The sequence below is a fragment of the Pelophylax lessonae genome, assembly GCF_965119305.1.
Source record: "Pelophylax lessonae genome assembly, chromosome: 9".
In the NCBI taxonomy this organism is placed as follows: Eukaryota; Metazoa; Chordata; class Amphibia; order Anura; family Ranidae; genus Pelophylax; species Pelophylax lessonae.
In genome coordinates, this window is record NC_138776.1 from 93,687,463 (window position 1) to 93,703,700 (window position 16,238).

Consider the following 16,238-nt stretch of genomic DNA (forward strand, 5'->3'; position numbering starts at 1 on the left):
GAGCACAGATCTCTTGTAGAGCACTTGGCACTAATGAAGCATAGAAGCAAGGATCAATGTGGTCTGGCTGACAGAGGTGATAACGTAATTGTGTCAGACCCAATACAATGTGAGCACAGACCAATAGGGGAATGGGGACAATTGTACTCAGGCATTGTACAAGGCAAATGTACCTAGTGTGAGTATACCTCTTTGTAAAATAAATAAAACCACATATATAACCCTGTAATTGATGTGGCAAATCAAGAACAAGGAAACATGCCATGGATGCCCTCAATAAATATAGAAAGACAGTCGGTATTTGAATTAAGTGGCATCTACTACAAAACTGTATCTTATCCATTTCAAATTGACTAAAAAATTGTCCAGATGTTTCATTGCTATTTGGATGCTTTTCTATCAGTGTTCTCCAGATGCAGAGGAACTATTGTTCCCAGCAGTTATTTTAGGCTTCCAGGGCTAAAATCCTTAATGGCTGGAGTACCAGTATCTGCTTTACACTGAAAGACCTTCATAAAAGACTAGGTTTTCCCTCCGATTGTTCTTTGTTGTGGAGAAGAACAGTCTTAGTGCATCCTTTCTGAACCTATATATTAAATCCGAGAGTGTTTACATCCTACAATCTTATGTTAAGTACTAGGCTGCATTGCTAAAATCCTCCAACTATACAGGTGCCTCCCAGATAGGGAATCCATACTGACAGATGCTGAACAGGTTCTTCCTTTGAAGCTTCTTGTGAAAGCAGGGAAAGCTCCCCCTGTATAATTAGGGATGGTTGCTTCGTCATCCTATCACATGGTCCTCTGCCTGCCAGTGTTGGTTGCAGCAGCAGCAGCTGTTTGTAGTACTGAGATGCTGCTCTGGTCCTGTCAGTCCATCCTCTGTCACTGCCTCAGCCTTCAGTGAAGCTGAAGATAGGAGAACATAAGGAGTTTTTCACTGCTTGGGTGGGGCACATCTGTTTTTCAGCCCCCCAATACTGCCTCACTAATTATGTCTATCTGCTGTTGTTTCTTTTTCAGAGACTATGGTTCGTCAAAGCGTAAATCAGGTAAGCGAAATACAATTTCTCCTTATATTCCTGTTGTATTAAACCTATTGCTGCAAAACCAAACAGTCAAACATACAGTAGTATATGGCGGTGTAGCTTTTGCATGCCTGCTTATATTTTCAGCCCTCTCTCATCCTTTTCATATTCTGCTCTCTTCTGTGTTACCAATATCTATATTCGTTATTGATAAACTCATGTTTACAGAATCTAGCTGCTTTGTAAAAATGCTGCCTCTGATTTTGAAGGCAGTATCAAACATTTGATGTGCTCCATATGGTGATGTTTTAGTTCCCGTAATGCTTTGCTTTCTTTTTTTTATATCATCATTATTTCTATTTATTTACAAAATGTAATAGCCATTAGAATGAAAAACAATGTCATAGAACTTCTATGCACAGCTTTACTTGAACTCTGGAAATTTCTGAGATGCAACAAGACTACAATAAGTAATATTGCTTTACTGAGCAACAAGATCAGAGTCCAAGGGATTTACATCATCCTTCTCATTTGCAAGAGGGTTATTGATCACTCATCTACTTAGTATATTGGATCCTTAGAGATTTCTTAGGGGGTGGGGTAAGGTGTGCGCTACAACCTGTTCATCATGTCTGCTGGCTAATGAACATAGATGTATATGGAGGTATTCAAAGATGAAAATTGATGAAAACAGTGCTACATGTTGTATGCTTTTACAGGCCTCTGCTGTATTAATGTACTGTATATCCTTGTAGGATATACACCCAATGCAAAATGTTTCACTTGTTGTGTCAAGTGAACTCTAGACACATGGAATTTTGTGTCAAAGTGAACATTTCGTGGGCAGTGACAGATCCCAGTGATGGTGATTTACATTGGTGGGCATAATGGATGTGTATTCTCAAAATAAAAGGATCAGAAACACAACGTTTGCGTTAGTTTTCTACCCTCCATTAGTTTTAGGTTTGTCAGAAGGGAGACACTGCAGTTGTCCAACTTTTGATTAGATGGATATTCCAGGATGCCAAACTTCACAATTGTCCAAACCAGCCTTAAAGTGATTGTAAAGTCTCGTTTTTTTTTTTTTTATATTAAAAATAACAAACATGTCATACTTACCTGCTCTGTGCAGTGGTTTTGCACAGAGCAGCCCAGATTCTCCTCTTCTCGGATCCTTCTTTGGCTCTTCTGGCCAGCTTGCTATGGGGGCACCCTATCCAAGTCGCAGCTCCCTGTGTCCATTCAGACACGGAGCTGCGGCCCGGCCCCAACCCCCTCTCTCTCCTGATTGGCTGACTGAATTTGATTGACAGCAGCGGGAGCCAATGGCGCCACTGCTGTGTCTCAGCCAATCAGGAGGGAGAGTCTCAGAAGGCCAAGACACTGGACATCGCTTGAGAGAGATGGGGCCCAGGTAAGTATTAGGGGATGCTGGGGAGGCTGCTGTACACAGAAGGTTTTATATCTTCATGCATAGAATGCATGAAGATAAAAAACCTTCCGACTTTACAACTCCTTTAACCACTTCCAGTCCGAGTCAATTCTGACATTCTTCTCCTACATGTAAAAATGAGCATTTTTTTTTTGTTAGAAAACTACTGAGAGCCCCTAAACATTTTATATATATTTTTAACAACTTGCCTACAGTGCACCCCCTTCCTGCCCAGGCCAATTTTCAGCTTTCAGCGCTCTCACACTTTAAATGACAATAGCGCGGTCATGCTACACTGTACCCATTTGAAATTTTTATCATTTTTTTCCACACAAATAGAGCTTTCTTTTGGTGGTATTTAATCTTTTTATTTCTTACAAAAGAAAAAAGACAGAAAATTTTGAAAAAAAAAAAGTTTTTCTTATTTTCTGTGAGTAAATTTTGAAAATAAATACATTCTCCTTCACTGATGTGCGCTGATGAGGCGGCACTGATGGGCACTGATAGGCTGCACTGATGGGCACTGATGAGGTGCCACTTATGGGCACTGATGAGGAGGTACTAATATGCCGCACCGATGAGCACTGATAGACGGCACTGATGAGCACTGATAGGTGGCACTGATGGGCACTGAGAGGTGGCACTGAGAGGCGGCACTGACGGTGGCACTGATGGACACTGATGGACAGCACCATCAGTACCCACACTCAGTGCCCATAATGCTGCCAGTCAGTGCCCATCAGTGCCTAGATGAGCAGGTACTGATGGGCACTGACTGGCAGCACTATGGGCACTGATTGTGGGCACTGATGGCGGGCACTGTGGGCACTGATGGTGGGCAGTTATGGCATTTTATTTCACTCTTGTGTGATCAGTGCTCTGATTACATTTCCCTGTGTCCCCTATGAGGAGGAGCCGCTGATCGTCTCTCCTCGCCTCACACACTGACAGCGCCAACTGATGCTGCCTAAAAATATCCATAGGCAACATTTTATGTTTTAAAAGCCTTTACAGGTTACCATTTTAGAGTTACACAGGGGGTCTGGTACTAGAATTATTGCTCTCACTTTGACGTTCACTGTGATACCTCACTTGCGTGGTGCGATCAGTGTTTACCTATGCATGCTGAACTGAGGCATGGTTCGCCTTCGCGCGTGAGCACAGGGGGACTGGAGCACTTAAATTATACAGTATCTCACAAATGTGAGTACACCCTTCACATTTTTGTAAATATTTTATTATATCTTTTCATGTGACAACACTGAAGAATTTACACTTTGCTACAATGTGAAGTAGTGAGTGTATAGCTTGTATAACAGTGTAAATTTGCTGTCCCCTCAAAATAACTCAACATACAGCCATTACTGTATAAACCGCTGGCAACAAAAAGTCAGTACACCCCCCTAAGTTAAAATGTCCAAATTGGGCCCAAAGTGTTAATATTTTTTTGTGGCCACCATTATTTTCCAGCACTGCCTTAACCCTCTTGGGCATGGAGTTCACCAAAGCTTCACAGGTTGTCACTGGAATCCTCTTCCACTCCTCCATGACGAAACCACGGAGCTGGAGGATGTTAGAGACCTTGCGCTCCTCCACCTTCCGTTTAAGTTTTCCCCACAGATGCTCAATACAGTTTAAGTCTGGGGACATGCTTGGCCAGTCCATCACCTTTACCCTCAGCTTCTATAGCAAGGCAGTGGTCGTCTTGGAGGTGTGTTTGAGGTCGTTATCATGTTGGAGTACTTCCCTGCGGCCCAGCCTCTGGAGGGAGGGGGATCATGCTCTTCTTCAGTATGTCACAGTACATGTTGGTATTCATGGTTCCCTCAACGAACTGTAGCTCCCCCGTGCCAGCAGCACTCATGCAGCCCCAGACCATGACACTCCCACCACCATGCTTGACTGTAGGCAAGACACACTTGTCTTTGTACTCCTCACCTTGTTGCCGCCACACATGCTTGACACCATCTGAATCAAATAACTTTATCTTGGTCTCATCAGACCACAGGACATGGTTCCAGTAATCCATGTCCTTAGTCTGCTTGTCTTCAGCAAACTGTTTGCAGGCTTTCTTATGCATCATTTTAGAAGAGGCTTCCTTCTGGGACGACAGCCATGCAGACGTGATGCAGTGTGCGGGGTATGGTCTGAGCACTGACAGGCTGACCCCTCCCCACCCTTGAACCTCTGCAGCAATTCTGGCAGCACTCGTACATCTATTTCCCAAAGACAACCTTTGGATATGACGCTGAGCACGCGCATTTAACCTCTTTGGTTGACCATGGCGAAGCCTGTTCTGAGCGGAACCTGTCCTGTTAAACCGCTGTATGGTCTTCAATGTCCAATTCGGACATTTCCACTTAGGGGTGTACTCACTTTTGCTGCCAGCAGTTTAGGCATTAATGGCTGTGTGTTGAGTTATTTTGAGGAAACAGAAAATGTACACTGTTATACAAGCTGTGCACTCACTACTTTACATTGTAGCAAAGTATCATTTCTTCAGTGTTGTCAAATGAAAAGATATAATAAAATATTTACGGAAATGGGAGAGGGGGCTCACTTTTGTGAGATACTTTGTGTATAGTTTATTTTACTTTTAAAAATATATAATACTAGCCTTTGTTTTTTTTATCAACTTTATTGCTATCACAAGGGATGAACAACATCCCTTATGATAGCGAGGGCCATGATAGGTCCTCCCTATGAGACCCCAGATCTTTCTTCTGGCCTCCAAAGCATCTGATCAAACCAGAATTGGCTTGCTTACATGAGATCGAACCTGGTTTCGGACATCACACAGTGGAAGGAACAACATCAGAATGCTGCCAGTCGCATCCTTACCAGGCTCCCCAGTCAGGTGAGAGAGCCCAGTAAAGGCAATGAGGGGAGGGGGGAAACCCTATTCTGTTGCCTTTAAAAGTGATCCAGCGGCTGTATACCCACTAGGATTACTTTTATTTTATTTTTTTACAATATCGGCTGCTAAAAAAATTGATACTGAATCATAACTGTAGCTGCAGTTATGACCCCGTTTTAACCACTTCAACCTGTAGCCATTTATAAATGGGGAAGGGTGGGGAAGTGGATAACAGACAAAGAGCAGTGTTAACATTTAAGTGTACAGCACAATGTAGTAGGCATTCCTGTTTCACTGTCTAAAGTTTATCTCACTTGTGTAAACAGGGGTTCACTAGTTTAGGGACGTACCTGTTGTTCTATTTCCAGATGCTGCATAAGATACATTTGTGTGATTCATAATCTGAAAGATGTTACAGACTTGCACTGCTCTGTTGATAAGCATTACACGAATCCTACCCACAGCTCTTGGAATTTGACCTCTGATCAGAGATTTTATTTATAGTGGTACTTTCTTTAAATCCCTTTACACTTATGTTTAAAGGTATTATATCTTTATGTGCATTTTTGTATAAGTAATAGGCACATTTTTCTCATATTTTTTGCAAAAGTAGAAACATTTAACAGTGAACAGTCTGATGATTCCTGTCTGAATGGTCAGCTTCATAGAATAGTGCCCATAGTCATATTTTATAAGCGTGTTTTTCATTTACATACATTGATCATAAAATTGTTCTGTTTTACTGATCTACTCTCATGGAAATAGACTGGTAAATGACTATTACAAACTGAGAAGTGTAGCAGCATAAGAAATAATAACATTAAGACTATGCGTCTAGTCTCTTGGGCTCCAGCTGCACTGTAATGCAGAGTTCATTTTCATCAGAGGTTATTGACTGGGGAAGTATTTAATACCGAATTGTACACATGATGAGAAATCCGAGGAAAAATACCACTTTCGAGAGTTGATCATGACAGTTACATGCAAAATTATCCCAAGAGACAAACACAAACCTTATTCTCATACGATAACAGAACTAATGATTTTTGTTTAATCAGTAGAATATTCGTCTGCAAAAGATCGAGTGAACAAGATCGTGCATGCTTAGAAACGAAAGAATACATAACAATACAATACATTACTTCATCATGGGAAGATGTATTCTGTCTTATTAGAATTTTAGTAACTCTAGTAGCCTATTGGTTTTTGATATAAGACAAGCATGCAAAAAAAAACAAAAAACATGATCATTCTTCCAATATTGTCATCGTGTGTATGAGGCTTAACACTCCATACATACTAGTACCATTATCTTTTGTTGCACATGTTTCTCTAGAACTGTAAGTTCCAGCATGCAATGCAATATCATTCTCTCTATGGTATTGCATGCTAGGATCTGCTACCCTAGGCGGAGTCTGCCAGGAACTTTGCCATCAACTCATCTTCCAGAATGTCTCCATTCATGGCCAATTATGGGTTCCAACCCGCTGTGTTATCGCCACAGGACATCCCGGCCGTGGAGGATCATCTTCGTGCCCTCCGTTCCTCGTGGGTGCAGATTCAAGAGCCTTTACGGGTCTTTGCACAGTGTCAGAAACTCCAGGAAGACCGGAGATGTTTATCTGCTCCTTGGTACCAGGTCAGGGAGAAGGTGTGGTTGTTGACCCGTAATCTCAACCTCAGAGAGCCCACTCCAAAACTGGCACCCTGTTTTGTTGGGCCTTTTCGCATCCTCTGTAAGGTGAACCTGGTGGCCTATGCCCTTGATCTTCCTCCTGGCATGCGTATCTCCAATGTCTTTCACGTGTCACTTTTGAAGCCACTGGTTTGCAATCGCTATACTTCTTCACTTTCTCACCCTCATCCCATTCCTGTGGGCAATCATGAGGAGTATGAGTTTAGCAGCATTTTGGATTCTCGCTTGTTCCGAGGTCAGGTTTAATACCTGGCACACTGGAAGGGTTATGGTCCTGAGGAGCGCTCCTGGGTTCCCTCCACTGATGTTCATTCTCCCACCCTTCCCCACGCTTTTCATGCTTGCTTTCCTCAGAAACCATTTTTTTGCTCTGCAAAGGAGGGGCCGTTGAAAGGAGGGTACTGTGAAGTTCTTTCCTTGCCCTCCTGTTGGCAGCCTTCTTGGACATGTGCAGACTGCTGCCTCTTATAAGCTCTGATTGCATCATCACTTGCCTGCTGCCTGGGTGTCGCACAGTGATGATGCTGCTGCACACCTGACTATATCTATCACCTGATGGGTTGCAGTCCTTGCCCTTGCATTTTTGCTCCAAGGTGCATTTCTGCTAGCAGTCTTCTGTTCCTCCGTATATGACCTGGCTTGGCAGACGACTTTCCTGGCTCTCGACCCCGCATCGGCAGATGACCTGGCATCTGCAGACGACCCGATTCTGGACTTGACCTCGGCTTGTTCCTGCTCTCAGCTCCTCACTCTTGCTGTGTGTTTATTGTTGTTTGCTCCAATAAGCTACTTTATTTTACCTGCATCCCCGTGTGGTCTGGTTTCCTGGTACCCTGACAATTTCAAACTAATAATTGTTCGTTTTGAGTTTTAAAAAAGGGTGCTTTAGTTTTTTCTTTAATTGGTTACATGTACCTAGCAAAGGGACTGACCTCAGGTGATACACAGAGATGAAACAAATACTTCTATATAAGTTGTACTTGTTTATCTGCAGTCTTCTCTACATCCATTCAAAGGCCATCATTTATAAAGCCTGTCTGAGCTTTCAGAAAACAGGGGGCAGGGAGTTGAAGTTACAGTGAGGAGAGCTCTGAGAGCCGATTGGGGGAAATGTACACACCCTTCACAATGGAACAGAGCTGAGGCTGTGAATCACAAGCTGTGTGCTGGAAGTTCCTCCCCTGTCCCTTTTTTCTCTTGGTGTCAGGAAAACTTGTCAGAAGTGATTTATGCTGATAGCAGTAGAATGGAGCAGCAGAGAGAAATGACACTTAGGGGCCTATTCACTAAAGCTGGACAGTGCAAAATCAGTCTAACTTCTGCAGAGAAACCAATCCGCTTCTAACCTCAGCTTGTTCAATTAAGCTTTGGCAATAAAACCTAGAAGTTAAATGGTTTCTATGCAGAAGTGAGACTGATTTTGTAAATAAACCTCTTAGTGCTCTTAATTGAGACAAGTACACACTACAAAGAGATAGGCTTTGTTGATTTTTCATGTCTGTGGTTTACTAGCACTTTAAACAGATTGTCCCTTTGCCTAGTTAGGGCAAAGTGACAGTTTCTCTTTAGAGCCCATCCCCGCCTTAATCCCACTTATACTTTTCCTTCCTGCGCTCCCTTACTGTTCTATTGAGCCTCAGTCCCAACCCTGTGTAAGCTTTGCCTCAGAGCTTACACATGTTGATGTTGTTGTCCGCCTCACCAGTGATAGTGTTTGGGTCTGAGGATCGCCAACTCAGGCTTGATGACAGCAGCCTGTAAAACGGTCACATAGTGACCGTCATGAAGAGTGACTTTGGAAGACCGGTATATTTGTTTTTTTTTAAGATGAATGGTTTTGCATATGTTTATTACTGTATAAATGTGTGTAAATTGGACTTTAACCATTAAAATTCCAGAAATGGGTGATGGCTCACTAGTAAGCTTGAGTGCTAAAGAGTTTTGTTTTGTCCTTTAATTATTCATGTGTATAAGAGAACCATCTTCATATTCTGACATTTATGCACAAACAACATATTGTCCATTTACTATTGTAGTGCAAGCGTGTGCAGAGTAATATGTAACACAAAAGGACTCATTGACTGGGCATGTTTTTAAATCTGTGGCTTGAATGGAGATGTTATCCAGTGAAGAGTTGTGTTGTCTGTATCCCCATGTCACATGGGAGTCCAGCACTGCTAAAAACAAACAGGAATCAGGATGCCAGGGCTGTAGGAGATGTCTTCACTTCGTATTTGGACAGACTGGGTTTCTGAAATTTGCATGATGCAGTAAACTCTACAAAGTGATATTCTACAAACAGCTGTAGAGATGAATGGGTTAGTTGTCATACCGTCTACTGAGTACCCTGCCAGACTGGCACTGCCTCCAGGGAAGAGTTATCCTGGCTTCATATGTCATTAAGAGAGATCAAATATGTAACTTTAATATTTACCTTTATCATTTATTATCATATTTCAACAGCAATAATCACATATTAATCACATGGTGTGCCAAAAGGGGCAATTCTTGCTTGGCTTTTAAACTTGATTTATGAAAGATTGATTTAATCGCTTTCTGTGACTTAATATAAAACCTAAAATACAAAAATGAGAAAAATGTAACATGCTTCCAAATAGGTGTTTTTTCCTAACCTTAAAGGAGAATTCAAGCCCCGAAAAAACCCAATAGTTAATAAAAAGGTATTTAAAAAAAAAAAAAACATTTTACTTTTGCTGCAATATTCAACTTCACTTTAGAGCTGCCCTCTTTACTTCTTTCTAGCTTCTCAGTTTTCTGCGTTGAATGACAACTGGCTTGTTCCACTCTCTTCCCGTGATTCCAAGCTGTATTGACTTGTCATATTGCAGCCTGGGCCCAGAGTACAAGTGTGAGCACCGTGTGTGTCCATATACATATATAACTTCTGAAGGCTAATATGATGAATTCCACTTATCTATCCAAAAGGAAAGCTTATGTGTGTTCTGCCCTGTCAGTCTACACCAGTATTATACCTGCAACACTATATTAACCTAAAGTAGAACTGCACCACAGAACTATTACCAAATTATCACTTTTAAGTGCACAGTGCAGCTCCTATCCTTATTGATCCAGTTACCAAACAACCAACATCTTTCTGACAGCACTAGCACAAATTAACCTAATATGTAAACCAATATACAATAAAGTGCAACATTTTTCCACGAAATGACTACAAAAAGTCCTGTGCTATTAGAATACATATATGCATTGTGACATCCTAAACTTTATATAAAGTGCATAGATTCTTCAAAAGTGTCCAGTGCTGAAAAAACAATTATCTTCAACTAAAGTGTCCGGTGCATTAAACGTTTTGGTGACTTTTTCATGCTTGATATCCACCATGCACTTTCTTGCACCTCCACGTGGTGAAGGAAGAAAAAAGTTTGCATATCGTAAAACTGTACTAAGCCTTTTAATTAAAATTGTAATTAAAAACACTTACATAAGCAGTGACGCCACCCACACTAGTAAAAAGACATTATATTATATCCCTAAGCTGCATCCGGCCACAAGTATAGACCGCAAGACCCAGCTTGGTGTGCATAGTGACGTCATGTTTAATGTCCACCCTATGCGTTTTGTTATCCAGCATCCTCCAGGGGCTTTTTTTCCTCCCTTGGAGGACGGCGGATGACAAACGCGTAGGGCACGGCAAATTTACCAAACAAGAGCTGAAACATTTAGCAGTTGTATTATTACCACTATTAAATGTGACAGCTTCAGCTCAGAGTTGCTGGTTGTCAGGGAGTCAGCACCCACTTACAACCTAACAATCAGTGATTCATCCCTGTGTGCACATTCAGCTGTCAGCCAGAATTCCTGGCTGAACATTGAATGTAAAAAAAAAAAAAGGGGGCAGGGACAATTTAAAAAAGAAAAAAAAAACGTGTAGATTCCTTCACAGTCTATTCCAGGCCGCTGGGTCTGGTATACATTTTAAAGGGTGCCCAATACAAAAAAACCTCCTGAACCATCCACATGCCCTAAACAGTGGATGGGGAATCTTACCTGGGGAAAACAACAATGCACCTTGTTGATAAGGGAAGGGGTCTCTTCCCCACAACCCTGGCTTGGTTGTGGGGGTCTATGGGCAGGAGGCTTATCAGAATCTTAAAGCCTCCTTTAACAATATGGCGGTTTCCTGGGGTTCCCTGTGGGTTTTTCTTCATTCACTCTGCTATTATCTTATAATAACCAGGGATTGTGAGCCCACACTTATAGCGGCAAGACCGCATTTTTGGCGGCCTTAAGGAGACACTGCCCTATTATTTTAAAAAGTGTAACACGAAGTCCCAGGAATATATTTTACCTGCAGACCCACTGGGAGCAATTGCCGGACCTTCTGGTTCTCAGTCTCAGCCAGAGATTGCAGCTTTTTTGCAAAATTTGATGTCTAAGTTAGATTTTGTCATTGCTAGTGCTGCCAGCCGCAAACGCCCTCCGCCCTCACCTCCATCTGCAGGATCTTCGGACTCTGAGATAGACATGGCCGCCTCAGACGCAGACCACCCTGAGGGGTCGGTGCCGTCGCATTCTGATGGTGAAGAGGACCTGTCCTCATCAGCCTCCACGCAGGAACGTGCTTTGGTCGAAGCTCTGATAGTTTCAGTGCGGGAAACTTTAAAATTGTCTGATGAACCCACAGCGTCAGGAATGCAGGTGTCTTTTGGCTCCCGCAAATCCCGGAAATCGGGCAAGGTGTTCCCTTGCCCAGAATTTTTTTATACTATTGTGGATGAACAATGGCGGCGCATTAAGCACGTTAGTGGTGCCTAAGTGTTTTGCACGCCGTTACCCCTTTGCGGAGGCAGTGTCCACTAGGTGGACTGTACCACCAAAAGTGGATCCCCGGTGTCCAGGTTGCATAAAGCGACTCAGGTACTGTTGGAAGAGTTAGGTCACATACTCTATTAAAGACTACCTTTTGTGAAAGTTTTGGAAAGGCAGACTGCTACGGAATAGGTGAAGTTACTTAAAAGTAACTTGGAAGCTTAGCGCCTCCCCCCTACGGTGTTGGAACTACTGGACCAGTTGGCTCAAGTCCTGGTGTTCATGTGTGATACGTCCCTGAATTCAGCCCCGTTGGTGGTCAGGATGTCGGCAGTGGGGATTGCTTTTAGGCGCATGGTGTGGCTGAAAAGCTGGTCGGTGGACCAGGCTTCTAAAAAGGCCTTGACTGATCTTCCCTTCTTAGGGAAGAGGCTGTTTGGATCCTCTCTGGACGAGTTGATCAAAGGTATCACAGGGGGTAAGAGCACTCATCTTCCCCAATCCTCTAAGGGCAAGGTGTCACGTACTAGGCAGGGGCCTTCCTTTAATGCTCATAAACGTCAATTTTGTGCCTCCAGGTCGCAAGAAAAAGGTAAATCATTCAGGTCTTCTGGGGGTTCCAAGAAGCCGTGGTCGGGGAAAGCAAAGACCGGCCAATCTGGACCTGCAGACAAGTCCTCGTCTGCATGAAGCCCTCACCTGATTCTGGGGTGGGGGGACGTCTTTGTTTCTTTCTGGAACCCTGGACCTCCTTGATTCAGGACAAATGGGTTCCCGAACTGATCCAATCAAGGTGCAAGATCAAATTCCGGTCTCGCCCGTCGGACAGGTTCTTCCTGTCCAATCTTCGACTATCCCCAGTCCGGTTAAGGGACTTGCGAAGGGCAGTACACGATTTGCTGTCGCAAGGAGTGATTGTACCTGTTCCTTTTCAGGAACGTTTTTAAGGGTTTTATTCAAACCTCTTCACCGTGCCCAGGAAGAAAGGCATGGTGCGTCCCATCCTGGATCTCTAGGCCCTGAACCGCTTCGTGTGGGTACAGAAATTTCGGATGGAATCCATCCGCATGGTAGTGGCGTCGCTTCACCAGGGAGACTTCTTAGCCTCCATACATATCAAGGACACATATCTACACATCCCTATTTACACTGTACACATTGGGTCTTCGCTTTACGGTCACAGAGGAGCATTATCAATTTGTGACATTACCTTTGGGTCTCGCCCCAGTTCCCCAGAGTGTTTACCAAGGTCTTAGCACCGGTATTGGCATTGCTGCGCCAATGGGGGATTGCGGTACTGGTGTACCCTAGATGATCTCCTGTTGAGAGCGGACTCTCCTTCAGTCTTGTTGGGGGATCTCACGGTCACTGTCAGAACTCTGCAGGATTTCAGTGGGAACATCAATTTCAAGAAATCCGTGCTTACACCTGTCTTGAGACTGGATTATCTGGGCTTGACTCTGGATTCAGCCTTGGCCAAGGTGTTTCTTCCCCCGGACGAGCTGCAAAGGTTGCAGGAGGCGATTTGGTTGGTGTTGGCAAACAATCTGTCCTCGATTTGAGTTTGCATGCGGGCCTTGGGTCTGATGGTATCAACCTTCGAGGCGGTTCCGTTTGCTCAGTTCCATTCCATACCTTTGCAAAGGGAGATTCTTGTTAATGGAACAAGGATCCAAAGTCCTTGGACTCTTTGATTCGGTTAAGCCACAGCATAAAGTCTGCTCTGTTGTGGTGGATTCAGTCTCCAGCACTATGCCAGGGCAAGTCCTTACTTCCATTGTTTTGGACGGTGGTGACCACGAATGCCTGCCTATCGGGCTGGGTCGGGGTGCTGGGGAAGCTCTGTGCCCAGGGTACCTGGACGATGGAAGAGTCAAAACTACCGATAAAGGTTTTGGAACTCAGAGCAATAAAGCTTTGTCTGAGCCATGGGACGACTCATCTGCAAGATTGTCCGGTTTGGATTCAATCCGACAACGCCACGGCTGTGGCTTACATCAATCACCAGGGGGGCACCAAGAATGTCTTGGCAGCCAAAGAGGTGGCCGAGATTCTGGCCTGTGTGGAAAAATTTATTCCAGCCCTCTCTGCTGTACACATTTCAGGTGTGGAGAACTGGCAAGCGAATTCCCTGAGTCGTCAGGTGTTGGATCAAGGGGAGTGGTCCCTGCACCCAGAGGTGATTCATCTCCTGTGTGTTCGGTGGGGGACTCCCGAGGTCTATCTGTTTTCTTCTCGCATCAACAAGAAGGTTCAGAGATTAGTAGCCAGGTCTCAAGATCCTCTGGCCGAGGCCACAGACGCTCTGATGGCTCCTTTGGGTCAGTATCGCCTAATTTATTCCTTTCCTCCCTTGAAACTCCTGCCGAGGCTTCTGCGCAGGATAGAGGTGGAAGGGATTCCGGTCATTCTGGTGGCTTCGGACTGGCCTTGCCGGTCTTGGTATGGAGACCTAGTAAAGGTTGGTCGCCGATACTCCCTGGAGACTTCCTCTCAGGAAAGGTCTGTTGTCTCAAGGTCCAATCTTCCATCCTGCTTTACAGTTGATGGCTTTAACGGCATGGCTGTTGAAAGCCAGGTATTGAGAGATAGAGAGGTCTTTCTGATTCTGTGATTCCTATGCCATTGAAGGCTAGGAAGTCGACTTCTAGGAAGATATATCGTCGTACATGGAAATCGTATATTTCATGGTGTGAATTACTGGAGGTGCACCCTCACTTGTTTTTCGATAGCTAGGGTCTTGGCCTTTCTGCAGAAAGGAGTTGAACAGCGGTGGACTTTGGGCACTCTCAAAGGCCAAGTGTCAGCTTTGGCTATATATTTCCAACGCCCGTTAGCTATGCATGCTTTGATTTGAACCTTCATACAGGGAGTGCGACATTTGGCTCCTCCGAGAAGGTCCCCGCTACCTCCGTGGGACCTCAATCTGGTATTATCTGTTCTTCGAAAGCCTCCTTTTGAGAACATTCGGGAGATTTCTCTGCTTTCGTGGTCCCAGAAGGTTGCCTTCTTGGTGGCTATCACTTTCGCTCGCAGAGTATCAGAACTGGCGGCGTTGTCCTGCCGCTCAGCCTATCTGGTGATACACAGTGATAAAGTGGTACTTCGACCTAATCAGTCATTTCTTTCTAAGGTTGTTTCTGATTTTCATCTGAATGAAGACATTGTGTTCCCTTCACTCTGCCCTAAGCCCAAACATTCTAAGGAATTTGCGTTGCACTCTTTGCATGTGGTACGGGCGATCAGGGTCTATCCAGAGACCACTGAGTCTTTTAGAAAATCAGACGCTCTTTTTATCCTTACCGAAGGATCTTGTAAGGGATTGGCTGCGTCTACCGCGACCATATTCAGATGGATCAGGCAGACGGTATTTCAGGCTTATTCACTGAAGGGTCAGGTTCCTCCTTTCTCGGTGAAGGCGCATTCTACGAGAGCGCTGAGTGCCTCTTGGGCTTTTTGCCATCAGGCATCGGTGCTGCAAGTTTGCAAAACTTGGTCATCTGTGCATACGTTTACAAAATTCTGCAAAGTAGATCTTCGGATGCTTCCTTTGGCCGCAAGGTTTTGCAAGCTGCTGTTTAAAGAGAACTGGGTTTTTTTTGTTTCTCTTTGAGGGTGTATTGTGTTTTCAGGGTGAGCTCCAAGTTACCTGGTTGAGCTCCGAGTTACCTGGTTGGCTAAGTTTAGCCTTTGGGGAGTTACGTTTCCATTTGCGTTGTCTTCCCACCCCTCATGAATATACTGCTTTGGGACATCCCTAAAGTCTCTGACTAGATGGAGCTGCGTCTGTCGTTGAACAATATAGAAAACTGGATTTTTGTAGGAACTTACCGTTAAATCCTTTTCTCTGAAGTTCATAGACAAACGCAGCACCCGCCCTTCTGTTTCTGAGTGAATGGGGTTTCTTCTATTCGAAACACTGCTTGCAACTAAGCTGATGATAGCAGGGTGTGTGAGGTTATGCCTGCAGGGACAGCCCCCATAGGTGTGGTTGTAGCTTTTTTTCCTGCCTAGTGCCTATTTCTGATAGGAGGGGCATGACCCTATAGTCTCTGACTAGATTGAGCTGGGTCTGTCGATGAACTTCAGAGAAAAGGATTTTACGGTACGTTCTTACAAAAATCCATAAAAAAAGAAAGCCCCACGATGTACATCAGGCATGTACAACCTGCAGGTCGTGGGCCGCATGCATCCCGGAACCACAGGCAATTCGGCCCATCGGCCGCGGGACTCCAGGCAGTCTCGCTAACATAAATTCAAAACGGCCACTCTCACGGCCGCTGTCTGTTGAAATAATTTTTTTTTTTGGAGGAAGGCGGCTGCTGATTGGTTAAGTTGCTGCTGCACTGCATTTCGGGAGTTCTAGTCCAGATGGTGCGCAAGTTCCTGGTGGCGGTGGGTGGAGAGAACTGAGCAGCAGGAAGCAGGAAACTAC

The 16,238-nt window shown here is 44.3% G+C and overlaps 1 protein-coding gene across 4 annotated transcripts in view; it reads left to right on the forward strand.

Moving 5' to 3' along the window:
• Positions 1 to 835: 835 nt before the first annotated feature.
• SH3PXD2A (SH3 and PX domains 2A) overlaps positions 836 to 16,238 on the forward strand; it is a 187,967-nt gene continuing 172,564 nt past the window's right edge. For 3 of the 4 annotated variants that reach the window (XM_082267964.1, XM_082267965.1, XM_082267967.1), the window contains exon 1: positions 836 to 1,051. In XM_082267964.1, coding sequence (XP_082124090.1) covers positions 994 to 1,051 — 58 coding nt within the window. In that variant the 5' untranslated portion in view covers positions 836 to 993. The remainder of the gene's footprint in view (positions 1,052 to 16,238) is intronic. The other variant, XM_082267966.1, reaches the window with a different exon arrangement.